This window comes from Macaca nemestrina, chromosome 16 (genome assembly GCF_043159975.1).
Source record: "Macaca nemestrina isolate mMacNem1 chromosome 16, mMacNem.hap1, whole genome shotgun sequence".
Classification (NCBI taxonomy): domain Eukaryota; kingdom Metazoa; phylum Chordata; class Mammalia; order Primates; family Cercopithecidae; genus Macaca; species Macaca nemestrina.
Window position 1 is genome coordinate 66187419 of NC_092140.1, and position 17478 is coordinate 66204896.

Sequence of the window (17478 nt, forward strand, 5' to 3'; positions counted from 1 at the left end):
TCAAAAAGCTTTTTTCCTATCATATGGCATCACAGCTTTGGACTGTAGTATTTAACCATATATTTCAGGGAAAATATAAAAGACAAATTAACTCATTCAGATAATAGTCAACATGCACCTCTTATGAGCACTGCACAAATACTTCATCTTGATTTATTTTATTCAAATTTTCATACCAATTATAATTTATTGCTATTTACCTAAGCACATAAATAAAAAACCCCAGCAAATTGTCATAAAATCTCTTTCCTAGAATCTTTAGAAAGTTTTTCTTAAATAAACAAGAAAATAGAGTCCTTTATAATATTTTTAAACAATAGAATTAACTAATTTCAATGCAAGACAAAGAAAAATAAAGTTTTTAGTCATAAATAACATGCATAATTTCTAGCTAATTCTTACTATTAAAAAATTAGTCTTTTATTTATTAAAAACCTAAATACTTAGCTCAGAAACCAAAATAAACGATCTTTTCTTGTTAAATAAAATTCAAAGAAGCTGAAAAAAAAATGACTCAGTTTAGGACATAAATTTTATCTATTTAAACCTAAGTTTAATTCTATAAATATAAATTTAAGTAATTTTTTTAAAGTTAGATTTATACATTTATTTATATTTTAAATGTTCCTTGTGCCCATCATTTCTGCTTTACATTGATTTTGCAGTGATATGATGGATTTGTCAGACTATAGTTCTCTTAGAAATTTCATTGACCATATATCATAGTACATAAATTTGATTGTTTATAGCTTATTATAAAGCTACAGAGAAAAACAGTCAGAGGGTAACTGTAGGAATGAGAAAAGAACATTTGTTTACTTACTTTTTTTTTTTTTTTTTTTTTTTTTGAGACAGAATCTCGCTCTGTTGCCCAGGCTGGAGTGCAGCAGCACAATCTCAGCTCACTGCAACCTCCACCTCCCGGGTTCAAGCGATTCTTCTGCCTCAGCCTTCCGAGTAGCTGGAATTACAGGTGCACGCCACCACGCCCGGCTAATTTTTGTATTTATACTAGAGATGGGGTTTCACCATATTGGCCAGGCTGGTCTCAAACTCCTGATCTTATGATCCACCTGCCTTGGCCTCCCAAAGTGCTGGGATTACAGGAGTGAGTCACCGTGCCTGGCCTGTTTACTTACATTTTTATTTCAAACAATTTTTATAACTCTTGAAAAAATCCAAAAGCCAATCCAATTATGGAAAAAAAAAAAAAAAACAGCTAGAGGGTTGGGTGGAGAAAGAGTTGAAAAGAAATATACACTAAAACATTAACAGTAATTATAAGCAGATTTAATTTTCTTATTTTGATCTTCTATTTTTTCTGAAATATTCCACAATAAGTATTATTTCTATCATCATGAAAAGTTATTTCGAAACAATAAATACCACTGTCAAAAAGCTATAACCTAGCTAGAGTTTCTATGTAAAAGGGAATTCATTTTAATGAATAGTCAGTTTTTACTACTATTATATAGCTACTATAAATGTTAAAAAACGTCTGTAACTGATCAGTGGATGAAAAATAGGAATGTTAATTTCATTTTTTCCTTTTTCATTGGATTTTGTATAATAGATACTAATAACTTGCTAATATGAGATTACCAAATTCAACAAACATCACTACAACTTAAAATGGAAAAAATAAGAAAGATGTTCTCTATATTCATTATCATATAACCCAATTTATTCTGAGACTTTTTTATAAATATAGCTTCCAGATTTCAAATGTTTACAAGTTAATAAATATAACCTACATTGAGAGCAATCAGGATGATGTCATTTACATTGACTTTGTCAGGAGAGCTTGTGCAAGCTTCAATGCCTTCATCTGAAAGATACCTGTTAAAATAAAATATATGGCTTAATATTATCTAAAATCAAAATTAACCAAAATTCTTTTCTTAAGTCTACATGCAATTTTGTTTTCTACTATAAAGTGCTTCTGCTACAAATACTAGGGAAAGAGTCTTGGATATGGATTCCCTGTTTATTTACTATTTCTTACAGAACAGATGAACAGTACATACTTTTCTTTTGTACCCTTAAAGAGATACTGTGTTAATAAGATTATTCATATGCTTTCTGAGAAAAGCTATTTAAATGTCAATATACTTAAGGAATGTATAAGCTACTCTTTGCTATTATACAAATATAATCTCGACTTAAGTATCTGTTAATACAGTAAGCTCTTAAAAAGAGATTGAGATGTGCCATAAAAATAAAACTAAAATCAACACGGTTTTAAACTCAGTACAGCAGAACTTCTCTGTGGACTTTCTCACATTATCTTCTCAAGTCCCCTTTCTTTCACATAATGTTCTCAAGGATCCTTCAATAAAGAATATCAATTCCAATAACATAAAGATAGGCAACTTTTTACAATACATCTTTTACTTTTCCTATTTCTTTTCAGTTTTTTTTTTTTTTTTTCTCATTGTCTTATTTGCCCTTTTTTCTTTTATCCAGTCCAAACCAACTATGCATCTGTCAGAGACAATTAATTCAAGAGTAAAGAGATTATTGAATCCAAAGGAAAAAAATTCATCTGTATCCATACCCATGAACATTTTGAAACTCTCTGATAAACTCAACAACTCTGGAATCAACCATCAAAAAGTCCACTTGTAAAAACCCTGATTAATATCTCACATTTTTTATAATCAGTATCAACCCCTTTAACCAAAGAGCTAATGGTACCATCATCACTGCAGACATTCTTTCACAGTTAAAAGGATCCAAGACTGCTAGTCTAAGAGATCTAACTCAAGCTCATTTTTGATGAACAGCAATTCCACCATCAACCCTCAACACTAGACTGATTCTAAGATACTTATCAAAGAAAACCTTGCCCAGAAATAGCAACCAAAAGAAGTGGCTTTAAGAAATAGAGAATAATTTCTCCAAAGTAAAAAAGCAAGTGAAAAGAAATGTGAATAGTTAGAACAGTACAGAAGAGCAATAGAAGATTAAAGTAGATAAGCCAATGAGCAAGATCAAAGAGGTAAAAGTCAGAAAAATATATATTTAAATCAAACCAAGAATGTTAACAAAATTAGGTACTATTAAAAGTTTAAGACAATGACACTGCTGAACCACAATGATAAATGAAGGCAAGTAGTTAAATGGGTGACAGAGAAAATACAAGTATATAGATGAGTCAGTAAGAATGAATAGATGGTAGGGAGGAATGACAGTATATAAGTGACCACGGAATACAAATATCTGCAGTCAATTTAGATGGTTAAAATATTGCTTTAACTCAAAATGGCTATATTAATTTCTTTATTATCCTGTTAATTTTTCACTATTTATAGTGAAAATAGTTAACTTTGCACTATTAACTAGTTAATTTTTTTCACTATTAAATAAAATTAAATTTTCACTATTTGTCCAACTGTATCTGTAACTCTAATCATCTTACAAATTCACTTTCATAAATATTATGCCCCTCTTAAGTGAAAAGTATTGTGTGAAATCAGTAATAATATTAGTAAAATGATGAAAATTAAACACCTGCCCTCAAGAAGTTTACCATCTCCTATACAGCATAACACAATACATAAACAGCTATCATACAAGGCCAAAATAACTATAAAAATGTTATAGGGGTTCAAAGAGGCTGTGGGATGGGAAAAAGTACACAGAAAAGGAACAATGTAATCAAAAACTTGGAAGTGAGCAAGCGTGAAGCACCTTCTAGGGATAATATCCTAGAGCTTTCTGACTGGAAAATGGAGAGGAAACAAGAGATAAGTATAAGTTGAGACCAATTTTAGAAAGCAACAGTGCACAAAAGGATATGGGTGATAAATTAAATTCTGATTGACTGATTACAAAAACATAGCTTTCCAAGCTCCTACACAAGAGGGAAACAGTATGCAATGACTAATAGAATATTTTGTTTTCTAGAAAGAAAACTGTAGAATTAAAGAATTATAGGATGTCAGATGAACTAGATCTTTAAAAATAATCAAAATTCACCTCTTCAACTTTACAGATGGAGTCCTAGAGATGTAAATTAAACTTGCCCCCAAAAATACAAATTTAGAAGATGCAAAATTAAAAACAAGAATGACTCCTAACTCCCAATTCAGCACTCTTTCCATCACAACACACCATTTTCAGCTGGGTGCAGTGGCTCATGCCTGTAACCTCAGCACTTTGAGAGGCCAAGGCAGGTGGATCACCTGAAGTCAGGAGTTCGAGACCAGCCTGACCAACATAGCGAAACTCCATCTCTACTAAAAATACAAAATTAGCCAGGCATGGTGGCACATCCCTGTAATCACAGCTGCGTGGGAGGAGGATGAGGCAGAAGAATTGCTTGAACCCGGGAGGCGGAGGTTGCAGTGAGCTGAGATCATGCCACTGCACTCCAGCCCGGGCAACAAGAATGAAACTCTGCCTTAAAAAAAAAAAAAAAAAAAAAAAAAAAAAAAAATTCATTTATCAAACAATTAATGCTGATACTAGTGATATGATAATCTCATAAACAAAAGCCAGTAGCTATCCAAATCAGTTTCCTAATCAGCTAGACACTTCAGCAACTCACACACACAAAAGCAGAACTAGACAAATTCAACTGGTGAGCTCCAAAGTACATTAAACAAGAACAGGTAAATAGGTATAAAACTCATTTTATAAAAGCAGTCATGCTGTTCCCTTCTGCATAGTAGAAGATCAGGAAAATAATATCAACTAATTATTACATATTCAAGTTTTCAGAAGAATAAAAATATCCCATCCCTACAAAATATTAAAAGGTAAAGTCTAACAAAAATTCTAAAGGCAGAGTTGTAAGGGGTTGGAAATTTGCCTTTATCCACATAAATCAAATATGTGATTTCTTTCAAACAAGGCCCATACATCACATTGCTGGACTTAAAATTATATTACAAAACAGCATAGTACTGGCACAAAAGTAGGCAATTATATCAATGGAACAGAATAGAGAACCTCGAGATAAAGCCAAATACAGTCAACTGATCGTCAACAAAGCATACAAAAACATAAACTGGGGAAAGAACACCCTATTTAATAAATGGTGCTAGGAAAACTGGTAAGCCACATGTAGAAAAATGGAACTGGATCCCCATCTCTCACCTTATTCAAAATTCAACTCAAAATGGATCAAAGATTTAAATCTAAGACCTGAAATCATGAAAATTCTAAACATTTTCATGGTTTAGAAATTCTAAACATTGGAAAATTCTTCGGACATTGGCATAAGCAAAGAATTCATGACTAAGACCCCAAAAACAAATGCAACAAAAATAAAAAGTAGAACTTAATTAAACTAAAAACTTCTGCACAGCAAAAGAAATCATCAGCAGAGTAAACAGACTACCCACAGAGCAGGAGAAAATATTTGCAAACTATACAATAAGGACTAGAATCCATAATCTACAAGGAACTCAAACAAATCAGCAAGAAAGAAAAACAAATAATCCCATCCAAAAGTGGGCAAAGGATGGAAACAGACATTTCTCAAAAGAAGATATACAAAAACAGCCAATGAACATATGAAAAAATGCTCAGCATCACTAATCACCAGGGAAATGCATATCAAAACCACAATGAGAAACCACCTTACTCCTCTAAGAATGGCCATAATTAAAAACAACAACAACAACAAAAAACCCATAGATGTTGTCGTGATGTGGTTTACACTGCTGGCAGAAATGTAAATTGGTACAACACTATAGAAAACAGTATGGAGATTCCTTAAAGAACTAAAAGTAGATCTTACCATTTGATCCAGCAGTCCTACTACTGGGTATCAACCCGAAGGAAAATAAGTCATTATATGAAAGGACACATGCATACACATGTTTACTGCAGCACAATTTGCAATTGCAAAGATGTGGAACCAACTTAAGTGTCCATCGCCCAAAGAGTGAATAAAGAAAATGTGGCATATATACACCATAGAATACTACTCAGCCATAAAAAAAGAATTGAAATAATGTGTTTTGCAACAACTTGGATGGAGCTGGAGGTCATTATTCTACATGAACTACAGGAATGGAAAACCAAATACTTTACGTTCTCACTTGTAAGTGGGAGCTAAGGCATGAGGGTGCAAATACATACAGAGTGATATGATGGACTCTGGAGACTCCACCAGGGTAGGTTAGGACAGGGTGAGGGATAAAAGACTACATATTGGGTACAGTGTACACTGCTCGAGTGATGGGTGCACTAAAATTTCAGAATTCACCACTATAGAACTTATCTAGGTAACCAAAAACCACCTATACCCAAAAAACTATTGAAATAAGAAAATAATAAGGCCTGTAAAAGGTTTTCTGAACATAACAAAACCAAAAAACTTAAGCCTTATAGGTTTACTCCATGATTTTCAAGAAACAGGGCACCCATTCACAGCTCTCCCTGAATAATATCTTACTGATCCTTTTGTTAATACTGGACAATTGTCACAGACGGATTGAGCCTAAATTAACCATACTTTGGGATTTACAAATTAATCTTTTCATTTTTATAAACATTTAGAACTCCAATATTACCAATGAATAAAACAAGTGATAAAAAACAAAAACTCAAAGACCAACATGTGCTTCAAGAACTTCAGTAACACAGTAACTGAAGAACAACACAACACAGGATTCATCAGTCTTAACTGTGGTAATCAGGAAAGAAAGCAACTGAAAAGTGAAGCAGGCACTCCAGTTACAGTCCCCGTGCATACACCCACCTGGTGGACCTTGAGAGAAGAGAATTACCATCAGTTCCCATGTGCCATCTTTGAACACCTAAAATCCAAGGGCATTGATACAAAAGAAGAAACTGACACCAGAAGGTTCTTGTTTACTAAAACAGCCAGCAAAAGCACACTTTTTTTTTTTTCACTCTCTAATGAAGATTTTGGACATTAATATTATAAAACCACTTATTACCATTGAAAACATCTGAATACATTTTACTGATGGGCAGGGCATTAAAAGGCTAAATTTCTGCATGATACAAAACAGACAAATATTTCTCACTAGTTTTACCTTCAAATAATGCTATTTTTAGGTCACCGCAGTTTAGTAAGTGTTCGCTTTTTTTTTTTTTTTAATAGGGTCTCACTTTTCACCAGGCTGAAATGCGGTGGCACAAACGCAGCTCACAAGAGCCTCAACTGCCTGGGCTCAAGCAATTCTCATGGCTCAGTCCCCCAAGTAGCTGGGATTACAGGCACTCGCCACTATGCCCACCTAATTATTTTATTTGATAGAGATGAGATTTCACCATGTTGCAGAGGCTGGTCTCCAACTCCTGAGCTCTAACAATCAGCCCATCTGGGCCTTCCAAAGTGCTGGATTGTGGGCATGAGCCACCACACCCAGCCTTAAGTGCTCAAAATTTTTTAAAAAGGGATTTTAGAAAATGCTTCCTTTGGTAAATGCTTCTATTTATGAGAAGATGTCAAAATTCTTAGAATCACTTAACTGTCTTCACCTCGTGTTCAGATGTCACTTGGCATATCAAACAGACATGTCCAAACCATAGCTCAAGAATCTCGATTGGCAGAAAACTGTGATAAAACAAACACTATTGTTTTAAACTCATTGCTCCAGATGGTAGATCTCCATTACCACCCTTTACCATCAGTAAGGAAAGAAGAGGGCCAATTTTCTTTTGATCCATTTCTTTGAAAGCAGGTAAAATCGGTGAATCTAACTTACTTACTGGCTATGATGTACAGATAATGAAAAGGAGCAAGGCAAACTACAGATCAGCTGACTGAACTAAAGAGGGCAGCCATGTCTGCACGAGGATTGGTAAAGCAGTTACTGTGTCAGATTTGATTTTTAGCTTTTAGATTTCTGTAAACCAAACAAAACAGGGCTCAGCCTGTATGTGGTACATGTGCTTTGTACTTACTAAACTTATTAGTTTATTTAAATTATTTGCTCCTGTTCACTTCCAAGTTGTCTTTGACATACAGTGTTGTGCCATAAGTGTACTTCAAATAGTATAACATTCATAGCCAACTTCTTTTCCAAGCAAGAAAAGAACCAAGTATCTTTTAGGTCACTTTGTACACAGGAGAGCAAAGAACACAATTACGCCTGTAACAAACGGTTCTCTGGTGAGTTGTTTACATCACACTAAAAAGTATCAAATCATTCAGTCTGGTCATTGATGTAAATATTTTACAAACTGGACATCTAAAGAACGCATGCTTACTTCAGACTTCGAGGACTACTTATATTTTTAAGAAGGAGGAATGTTTTAATTGGCCAGAAAGTGAGCCATAAAAGCAAACACAAAGTTTTATTCTCTTTTACCCACTGCCACCCATTGAAATAATGAATGCTCATTCAAATCTGAACTGCAACATAAAATATTGATTTTGGTTATTATTATTCCTAAAATAATCAAATACAGAATTATTGCACATTGATATAAACTAGGCTGATGACACATGAAAAGTCTTTAAAATGCCAATGAGAAAACCAAGAGTGAAAACATTCTTCACAAATGGATAGGGACTATGTCAAAAAAAATAAGAAGATATCTGGACAGTGACTGGTAAATGGTGTTCTTAATTGCCCCTGAATAAAAACCCAAATCAAATGGTTTCATGCAGTTTTTGGGGTCTCTAACCTATACCTGATTATTTGCTACCACACTGAGGTTACTAGCCCCCACATATGATATCAAAATACCAAAATGGGAGTTTGATAAATTAACTCTTCCTTAGCCACAAAGAAAATAAAGATAACTAATTCCCAATTACCCAAGCTAAGGTGGGACAAGAGAGGGAAAAAAACATAAAAGATAATTTTAAAAAAAAAACTTCTATTAAAGGATATTTTTGATCTCAGCAAATATGGAAGTTCCTGACCTACTACAAATTCCCAAAACTTTAATGTTGTAAAGATATTTTTAAAAATTTACCCATAAGAAGATCTCTGTTCACTCTGCCTATCCTGTTTCTGTCTCCACAGTGTAAACTAATTGTAATACACCTGCCAAAAAATTGTTTTATCTATTATTCTTATAGATTCTTAATATACCACACCTAGCCAGAGACACTGGAAGAATTAACTTGCCGATTCCCTCCTCTAGGGCAGAAGGAAATGGCTTGCAAGTTCTTGTTTATGAATATAACTTGGGAAAATACAGTATTTTGCCATAATGAGTAACAAGATTAGTAAGGTAAAAATGCTAGTAAGAATTGGGGCACAAGATTTTCTTCAGATAACCTGGTAAAAATAAAATCAATATATTCAATACAGCTTACAGATACATTGAAAGGACTGCAGATGAGAATACAAGATGGAACACCAGCAGTTAGTTGAATGAATCCATGAATTCCATGGCAAAAGCTCTATTAAGCATAACAAACAGAAGTATCAGAATTCTACAAAATGTAATTCAGAAGAGTGAGTACTACAAAAAATGGTGGAAAATGAAAAAAGAGGTCTTTTATTTTGCTACCCTTAACAACCAAGTAACTCTTCTATTAATATTACCACATTTTCTTTTCTTGTCTAGGCAAAGTAGCCACTTCCTATCCCAAATTGAATACCACAATCTGTATTCCAACAATTAAACAAGGACTTGAATCAATGCTAGCTTAAAAATTTAATTTTCTCTGTGGCTTATATGTAAATGGATCAGATAAATAAAGGTACATATTATTTAAAGTATTTCTAAATACCAGCATGTAGTGTTAATCTTAATGTAGTAAACTATTTTTAATACAAGATTTATTTTACTCATTAATAAACTATCTATTAAAATGCACTACTTTTCCGGTTTTTAGTTTTTATGATTTCTTTGCAATCACAAATATACATTACTTCCACCTTTTTTTTTTTTTTTGTAAAGATAAGAGTCTTGCTTTGTTGCTCAGGCTGGTGAAAGGATTAATATGCGAAAAAAAAATTTTAATTACTTAACACTATTTAAGAATCTTCTTCTAAATAAACAACTTCTGATGATGTAAAACTATATGAAATGCCTTGATATACATCATGGTTAACATCCACTCTGGTCCAATACCAGTATTTCAGTAGCCAAACAAAAAAAAATTATTTTAAAAATTGAGATAGAAATTTTAAAAAATTTTAGGGAAAATTCTTTGTAAGTTTATATCTAATTTAACAGTATTCAAAAGTGTTTAAACTCTGAAAAGTTAAACCTAGATAGTTTTTTGTTAAGCAACTCCTTTAAAAAGCTGAAGACTATCAGGTAGCTAATTGTGAAAGCTGTACTACTTGAAAGCACCACTAGATGACAACCTTGTTTCACAAGTAAAATATTATACTCCTGTTGAAGCTAAGACCCTGAAGATACACTAAACTAGCTTAAAGGTTCCTGACATTTGTTTTTTGTTGGAGAATAGGGATAACAAAGAAAATAAAATAGACTATTAAAATTTTGAATTTTTGTTTGATATAAAGATCACTCAGGGTTTTTAAAAAAAACTCATTTCATAAGCATTCAAGAGATACCTCACCAGTAGATGTATTGAAACAATTTTCTCTTCCCATCTCTTCTACATCTATATCCTTTGGAAATAAATGATTTTATAAAAACAAAGCACACATAAATTATTACAGACTAACGTTTTTCTGCTGTAGAATAGTTACAAAAAGTATTTTCAACATTATTTCAGTAATTGCTTTTCTCTGACATCAAAACAAAACATGACAATTTTAAAATAATCATAAGAAGACAAGTAATAAATAACAAACCTATTTTGATGACTCATATTCAAAATATTAAAATATTTTTCCCATACATAAACCAATCCATGAAGGCATTAAACCTAGAATGCTTATTTGGTATTTAAAAAATTGTAAGAGCTGAGCAAGTAAAAATTTGTAAATAATTCCCTTGAAATCCCATAATTAATATATTACAAAGTATAGTGGCAATGGTAACCTAACTATGTTGTTATTCATCTTTGTAAACCATGACTTCACATAAATTTAAAAGTATAAAATGAAGGCCTAGATCTTTTTACTTTCATTGAGGTTATAATCTACAGCCTTCCTCTAATTCTATATTTTCATACATTAATTCAGAAGCAGAACTGGGATTTTTAATAAATCAGATTTTAAGATGTGAGATTACTTAATATTTCTGTTCTCTTTTTCTCAGCACAAAGGTAGTGGCTATATTTATTACATCAGGTCAAAAGGCTTACATGAAGCCTACTGCCCTAAACACTACACTGACTACTGCACTCATAGCATTGATGCCTACAAAGTCCATGCCGAGGGTTTCTCAAGGTGAGGCCTTCCAAAATTAACCCCGAGATGATCACATACTTGGTTAAGTTTACATAACAAATGCTATTTATAAATGTAAGGTATTATAAAAATTGGAAGGCATTTTCATGAGTAGCTGGAGAGACTATCACTTTTTAGTGAAAACTGGATGAAAATCTAGGACTTACCTTTTAATATGTGTGGGACCCTAGTCAATTTACTTAATCTTTCTGTGCCTCAGTTTCCCCCTACCAAAAACGACAATCCTGAAATACTGATCTACAGAGTTTTTCTAAGAAAAAATGAGGAGACAGCATGTAATATCTAGCATATGCTTGGAATACAGTAGGTGCTAAGTAAGTATTAGTTTTCTTCCCTCTTAAACATGGTGCTCTTGTTTATTCTATAAAATATTTTCAAAACATAATGATATTCAAAAATATGGATTCTAATGAGAAAGAAAGAGAATAAAATTTGTCTAATGATAAAGGGAATTTCTTCAAAGGCTAGAGCTAATAGTCAGAAGTGTATATGATTCCTTATTGGTAAGCCTGACTACATATTTCTAGCAGGCTACTCACATGGAGTTCACTGAGAACTAAAGAAAAGTATCAGAAAGAAGGAAATACTTTTTATTATTTATTTTGTTTAAATCTTTCAGTTTTACAATTGAAAGTTTTTTATCAATAAGAAAATAAGTTATTCCATTAGACTGTACAACTGTTTCTGCCTGGAACAGAATTTCTAATGCAAAATGAATTGCTATCATTTTTGTTCAATCTGCCATTTATGTCAGAATTTAAAATAATGTCAAGAAAGAGCTAGTAAGCAATAAAGTTTAAAGTTATATTGCACAGAGAAAAATCAGTCATTTTAAAATTTACATTTAAAATTTGATGTCATTCAAAATCTTAAAATGAAAATCTACTTCAATTATCATAGGCAATTAAGACAAATACCTATTTGTTTCTAGTATATGCAATCATGTCTTACAATCTAGTAACATAACAATTTCCTGTACATTAAAACGAATTGAAAAAATGAAAGAGGCATATAAAAAGCACAATATTACAATTAAAAAGGGCAGCCATTTAAATGTGTCACTATATTAAACAGGTAAATACTAAACAAATAATTTTTTGTCAAAAAAGCGAAATAGTTCCATATATATGTTAGCTGATAAATACGAATTAGTAATTCTCATTTCCATTTCTTTAAAGTGCATCTTAAATACAAAGTGCTTAGCGTTGCTTACATTTTTGAAATAGAAATGCTGCAAATAAATTAGATTTTTTTTTCTATTGAAGGAGACCAGGAAATTTCACCCCAAAATATGGCACCCTGGTATGCTGATTATTTTTAATTAAAGGCCCTTGGAGACTGGCAGATACTAGAAGAAGCTTTACTCTGATACTCCCTTATCTGCTTAAACTCCAGACTCTTCAAAGAAGAAAATTACTACTGGTCCCTTCCTTGAGTTTTCATTAACTCATACTGCAGGAATAAAGACTGAAGTCTGTCAATACACCTGAACAGAACCATTGTCTTCTCTGTGGGCCCACAAGGCTTTGTCTCAGGACATTGTATGCTCTCCAAGCCCACTGAATTCCCCTAAAAATCATTTACTATCCCCCTTAAAATCATCCACATCTGTCTCTCCTCTGTGAAGAGTATATAAGCATCTGTACCCCCACTGCACTACTGTATAAACCATCATTCTCTTGTAATTCCCTTGTGCTATGCATGATAAAATAAATTTTGCATGTCTCTGCTATTAATCGGCCTTTCTTCAGCTGATTTTCAGCAAACCTTCAGAGGGAGAAGGGAGAGTTTTCCCTTGGCCCCTATATTAACTTAGAAAACATAATTTGACTACATCCCCCATACCTCTTCATAGTAGCCTGAATGGTGGCCCACAAAAAGATACGCTCATGTGCTAATGCCTGGGAATCTGTGAATGTTACTTTATTTAGAGGGAGTCTTTACAGAAGTAATTAAATTAAGAACTCTGAAATAAGAAAATCATACTAGATAATACAGGCAGGCCCTAAGTCCTATGACAAGTGCTTTTATAGGAGAGAGGCAGAGGGAGTTTAAAAACAAACACACAGAGTAAAGTGACACACAGAAAAGTAAAAGGCCATATGAAGCTGGAGGCAGAAACTGGAATGATGATGCCTCAAGCCAAGGAATGTCAGCAACCATAGAAGCTGGAAGGGGTAAGTTACTGATTCTCCCCTAGAGCCTCTGCAGGGAGAACAGCTCCATAGACATTTTGATTTCAGAATTCTGATCTCCAGAACTGTTAAGTGAATAAATTTCAATTGTTTTAAGCCACCCAGCTTGTGGTAATTTGTTACCACAGCCACTGGAAATAAATACATCCACTACAAATTCCAGTAATTACTTGAGAAGCATTGATTTAATTAAACAAAAAACATTATTTTGAAAAAGCAGTCCATCCCTTAGTTTAGAATCTATGAAGGACATTTCTTCTATTCAACTTTAAATGCCTTGATTCATTATCTCTTCCTGAATGAATACTTTCAATGAACCTTATTGGTTAAAGTCTATAAATAAGAAAATACAAATTACACAGAGTGACGGTGGCCCTTCTTATTATACAGAAAAGGAAAGTGGGTAAACCAGGAGCACTGAACAGTGTGGAGAGATCAGGCAAAGGAAAGACGTAGAGAGGGGATCATCAAACTCTGTCTACCTACACCTGACTGACCTCCAAATGACAAGTGCGAAACAGACTCCAAACATCCCAGCTAAAGACAAAAGATTTGAAAAAAGAATGGAGCTGCTGCATAGGATAAGAAACTACAGTTCAAACCCAGCCTCCCCACAAAAAAAAGTACCTTTAATAACACAGGAAACAATAATCACCAGTGGAAAACAAGAGAAGAAAAATCTCTACAATTTAACACTATTAATACGCAGTACAAAATTCAAAATTACCCAACATACAAAGAATGAAAAAATGGAACACATTCTGAAGAAAAAATAAAATCAATCAAATCTGTCTGATCCCAAGATGAACCTGATGCTGAAAATAATAAAGATTTAAAGTGGGTATTACAGCTATTTGCACTTAAGAAAAAAAAGTTTTCAATACAGTCACACTCCACATATCATTTTGGTCAATGACAGATACATATATGACTGTGCTCCTCTAAGATTAAAATACTGTATCTTTTCTATGTTTACACATTTTTAAATATACAAATATGTTTAAATACATAAATATGTATACCATACTAAGTTGTGTTACAACTGCCCACAGTATACAGTATGATAAAATGCTGTACAGGTTGGTAGCCCAGGAGCAACAGGCTATGCCATATAGCCTATGCGTGTAGTCGGCAATACCATTAAGGTTTGTGTACGAACACTCTATGATGCTCCCACAATGACAAAAATTGCCTGAGAACACATTTCTAGAATATACCCCATAAAGTGATGAATGACAGTATACGGTATAGGAAGGTTTTATATAATTCCTCTGTGAGACCATTTGCCCCTGGGTGCTTTTATGGAGTAATCTCTCCCTTAATTTTCTCTATTTCTTCTATAACATCGGTCTGTTTAAGCTTTCTAACTCTAATAGGGGCAACTTTGGTCATCTGTACTTTCCCAGAAAATTACCCATTTCATATAGGTTTTTAGAAGTATTTGCAAAGTGTCTCATGACATTTAAAAAAAATTTTTTTGTGTGTATATTCGAGGTTTACAACATGATGTTACAGGATACCTATAGATAGTAAAATAGTTACCACAGTGAAGTTTATTAATGTATCAATCGTCTCACAGTTACTTTTTGTGTGCAACAAGGGCAGCTAAAATCTACTTATTTAACAAAAATCTCTAATTTTAGTAACTTTAGTCCTCATGTTGTACATCTCTCAACTTTTTTGTCCTACATGTCTGCTATTTTGTGTCCTTGTATCCACATCTCCCCATTTCCTCTACCCTCCCCACTGCCTGTGGTAACCACTGCTTCATTCTATCTCTATATTTGAGCTCTTTTTTTATTTATAATATTCCACACATAAGTAAGATCATATAATACTTTTCTTTCTGTGTCTGGCTTACTTCACTTAGCATAACATCCTATAGGTTCATTCATGGGTGAGAAATGGCAGGATCTCCTCCTTTCTAAAGGCTGAATTATATTCCATTGTATATACAAGTGACCTTGAACTCGGGTGTTAGCAGCACCAACCCCTGCACAGTTGAAAATCTGAGTATAAATTCTGGCTCCCTAAAAACTTAACTAATAGCCCACTGCTGACCAGAAGCCTTACCAATAACATAGTCAATTAATACATATTTTGTGTATGTATAATGTACTATATTCTTACAATAAAATGTTACAAAAGCCATATGGAAGAGAAAACATATTTACTGTTCATTATGTGGAAACAGATCATCATTAAGGTCTTCATCCTCATTGTCTTTACGTTGAGTAGGCTGAGGATGAGGAGGAAGAGGAGGGGTGGGTCTTGCTGTCTCAGTGGTGGCATGGCAGAAATGAAAGAAAAATCCACATATATGTTAACTCACACAGTTCAAATCCGTACTGTTCAAGATCAACTGTATATACCACATTTTCTTTATCCATTTTTCCATTGATGGACATTTAGATTGTTTCCATAGCTTGGCTACTGTGACTAATACTGCAATAAACTTGGAAGGGAAAGTATCTTTATGAGGTAGTGATTTCATCTTCTTTGGTTATATACCCAGCATAGGGATTGCTAGGTCATATTGTAGTTCTATTTTTAATTTCTTTAAGAGCTTCCATACTGTTTTCCATAAGGGCTGTACCAATGTACATTCCCATCAACAGTGTACTAGGGTGTTTCTCCACATCCCTGCCAACATTTGCTCTCTCGTATCTTTTTTGATAATAGCCGTCCTTATAGGTGTGAGGTGATACATCATAGTGGTTTCAATTTGCACGTCCCTGATCATTTGTGATCTTGAGCACCTTTCCATACACCTCTTAGCCATTTTTATCACTTCTTCAGGGAAGAGTTTATTCAGGTCCTTTGCCCATTTTTTAATCAAGTTATTTTTAATGTATTGTTTCAAAGATGTCTTCTTCTTGTTATTTCTTATTTTACATAGTTATACTTTTTTTCTTTCAATAAGTTAGCTAATGGTTTGTCTATTTTGTTAACTTTTTCAAAAACACCAAGATTGTTCATCTGATAAATGGATATAAACAAAATGTGTTATTTCCATAAATTGGAATATTATTGTCATAAAAATAAGTGAAGGATTGATACATGCAGCAACATGAATGAACCATAAAAATGTTATGCTAAATGAAAGAGGCCAAACTTTAAAAGCCACACTTTGTATGATTCCACTTATATGAAATGTCATATTAAAAAATCCATAGAGACAGAAAGCAGATGAGAAGTTGCCAGGGTCTAGGAGGAAAGGGGAGTGATGGCAACGCATTATCGAGTTAAATGTTCTTGAATTAGATAGCAGTGATGATTACATATCTGTGTGAATATACGAAAAGCTACTGAATTATATGATTTATTTTTTATTTATTTATTTTTTGAGACAGAGATGCCCTCTGTCACGCAGGCTGGGGTGCAGTGGCACAATCTCCTCTCACTGCACCTGTGCCTCCTGGGTTCAAGCAATTCTCCTGTCTCAGCCTCTGGAGTAGCTGGGACTACAGGCGCATCCCACCATGCCCGGCTAATTTTTGTATTTTTAATAGAGAAGGGATTTTGCCGTGTTGGCCAGGCTGGTCTCCAACTGCTCCCTCAAGTGATCCGCCCACCTCAGCCTCCCAAAGTGCTGGGATTACAGGCGTGAGCCACTGCGACCAGCCAGAACTGAACAAAGGGGTGAATTTTTTTCTGTGATTTATAACTCAATAAAGTCGTTTTTTAAAAACCACTGGCCGAGGGCGGGGGCTCACACCTGTAATCCCAGTACTTTGGAAGGCGGAGGCGGGCGGATCACGAGGTCAGGAGATCGAGACCATCCTGGCTAATGCGGTGAAACCCCGTCTCTACTAAAAACACAAAAAATTAGCCGGGCGCAGTGGCGGGCGCCTGTAGTCCCAGCTACTTGGTAGACTGACGCAGGAGAATGTCGTGAACCCGGGAGGCGGAGCTTGCAGTGAGCCGAGATCACGCCACTGCACTCCAGCCTGAGCGACAGAGCGAGACTCCATCTCAAAAACTAAAAAAAAAAAAAAAAAAAAAGT

The 17478-nt window shown here is 34.0% G+C and overlaps 1 protein-coding gene and 1 long non-coding RNA gene across 9 annotated transcripts in view; one reads left to right on the forward strand and one right to left on the reverse strand.

Moving 5' to 3' along the window:
• Positions 1–17478, reverse strand: part of LOC105485571 (tudor domain containing 3) — a 198852-nt gene that overhangs the window by 153619 nt on the left and 27755 nt on the right. For 7 of the 8 annotated variants that reach the window (XM_011747926.3, XM_071081261.1, XM_011747924.3 and 4 more), the window contains one exon: positions 1755–1839. Coding sequence is in view for 2 of the 8 variants with exons in the window: in XM_011747922.3 (XP_011746224.2) it covers positions 1755–1839 (85 nt within the window). In the remaining 6 variants the exon portion in view is untranslated. Of the gene's footprint in view, positions 1–1754; positions 1840–15645; positions 15720–17478 lie in introns of those variants that run through there. The other variant, XM_011747930.3, reaches the window with a different exon arrangement.
• On the forward strand, positions 9563–12651 carry LOC112427390 (uncharacterized). Its single transcript, XR_003018922.2, has 3 exons — positions 9563–9646; positions 11476–11590; positions 12542–12651. It is a non-coding gene; the product is annotated as an uncharacterized lncRNA (long non-coding RNA).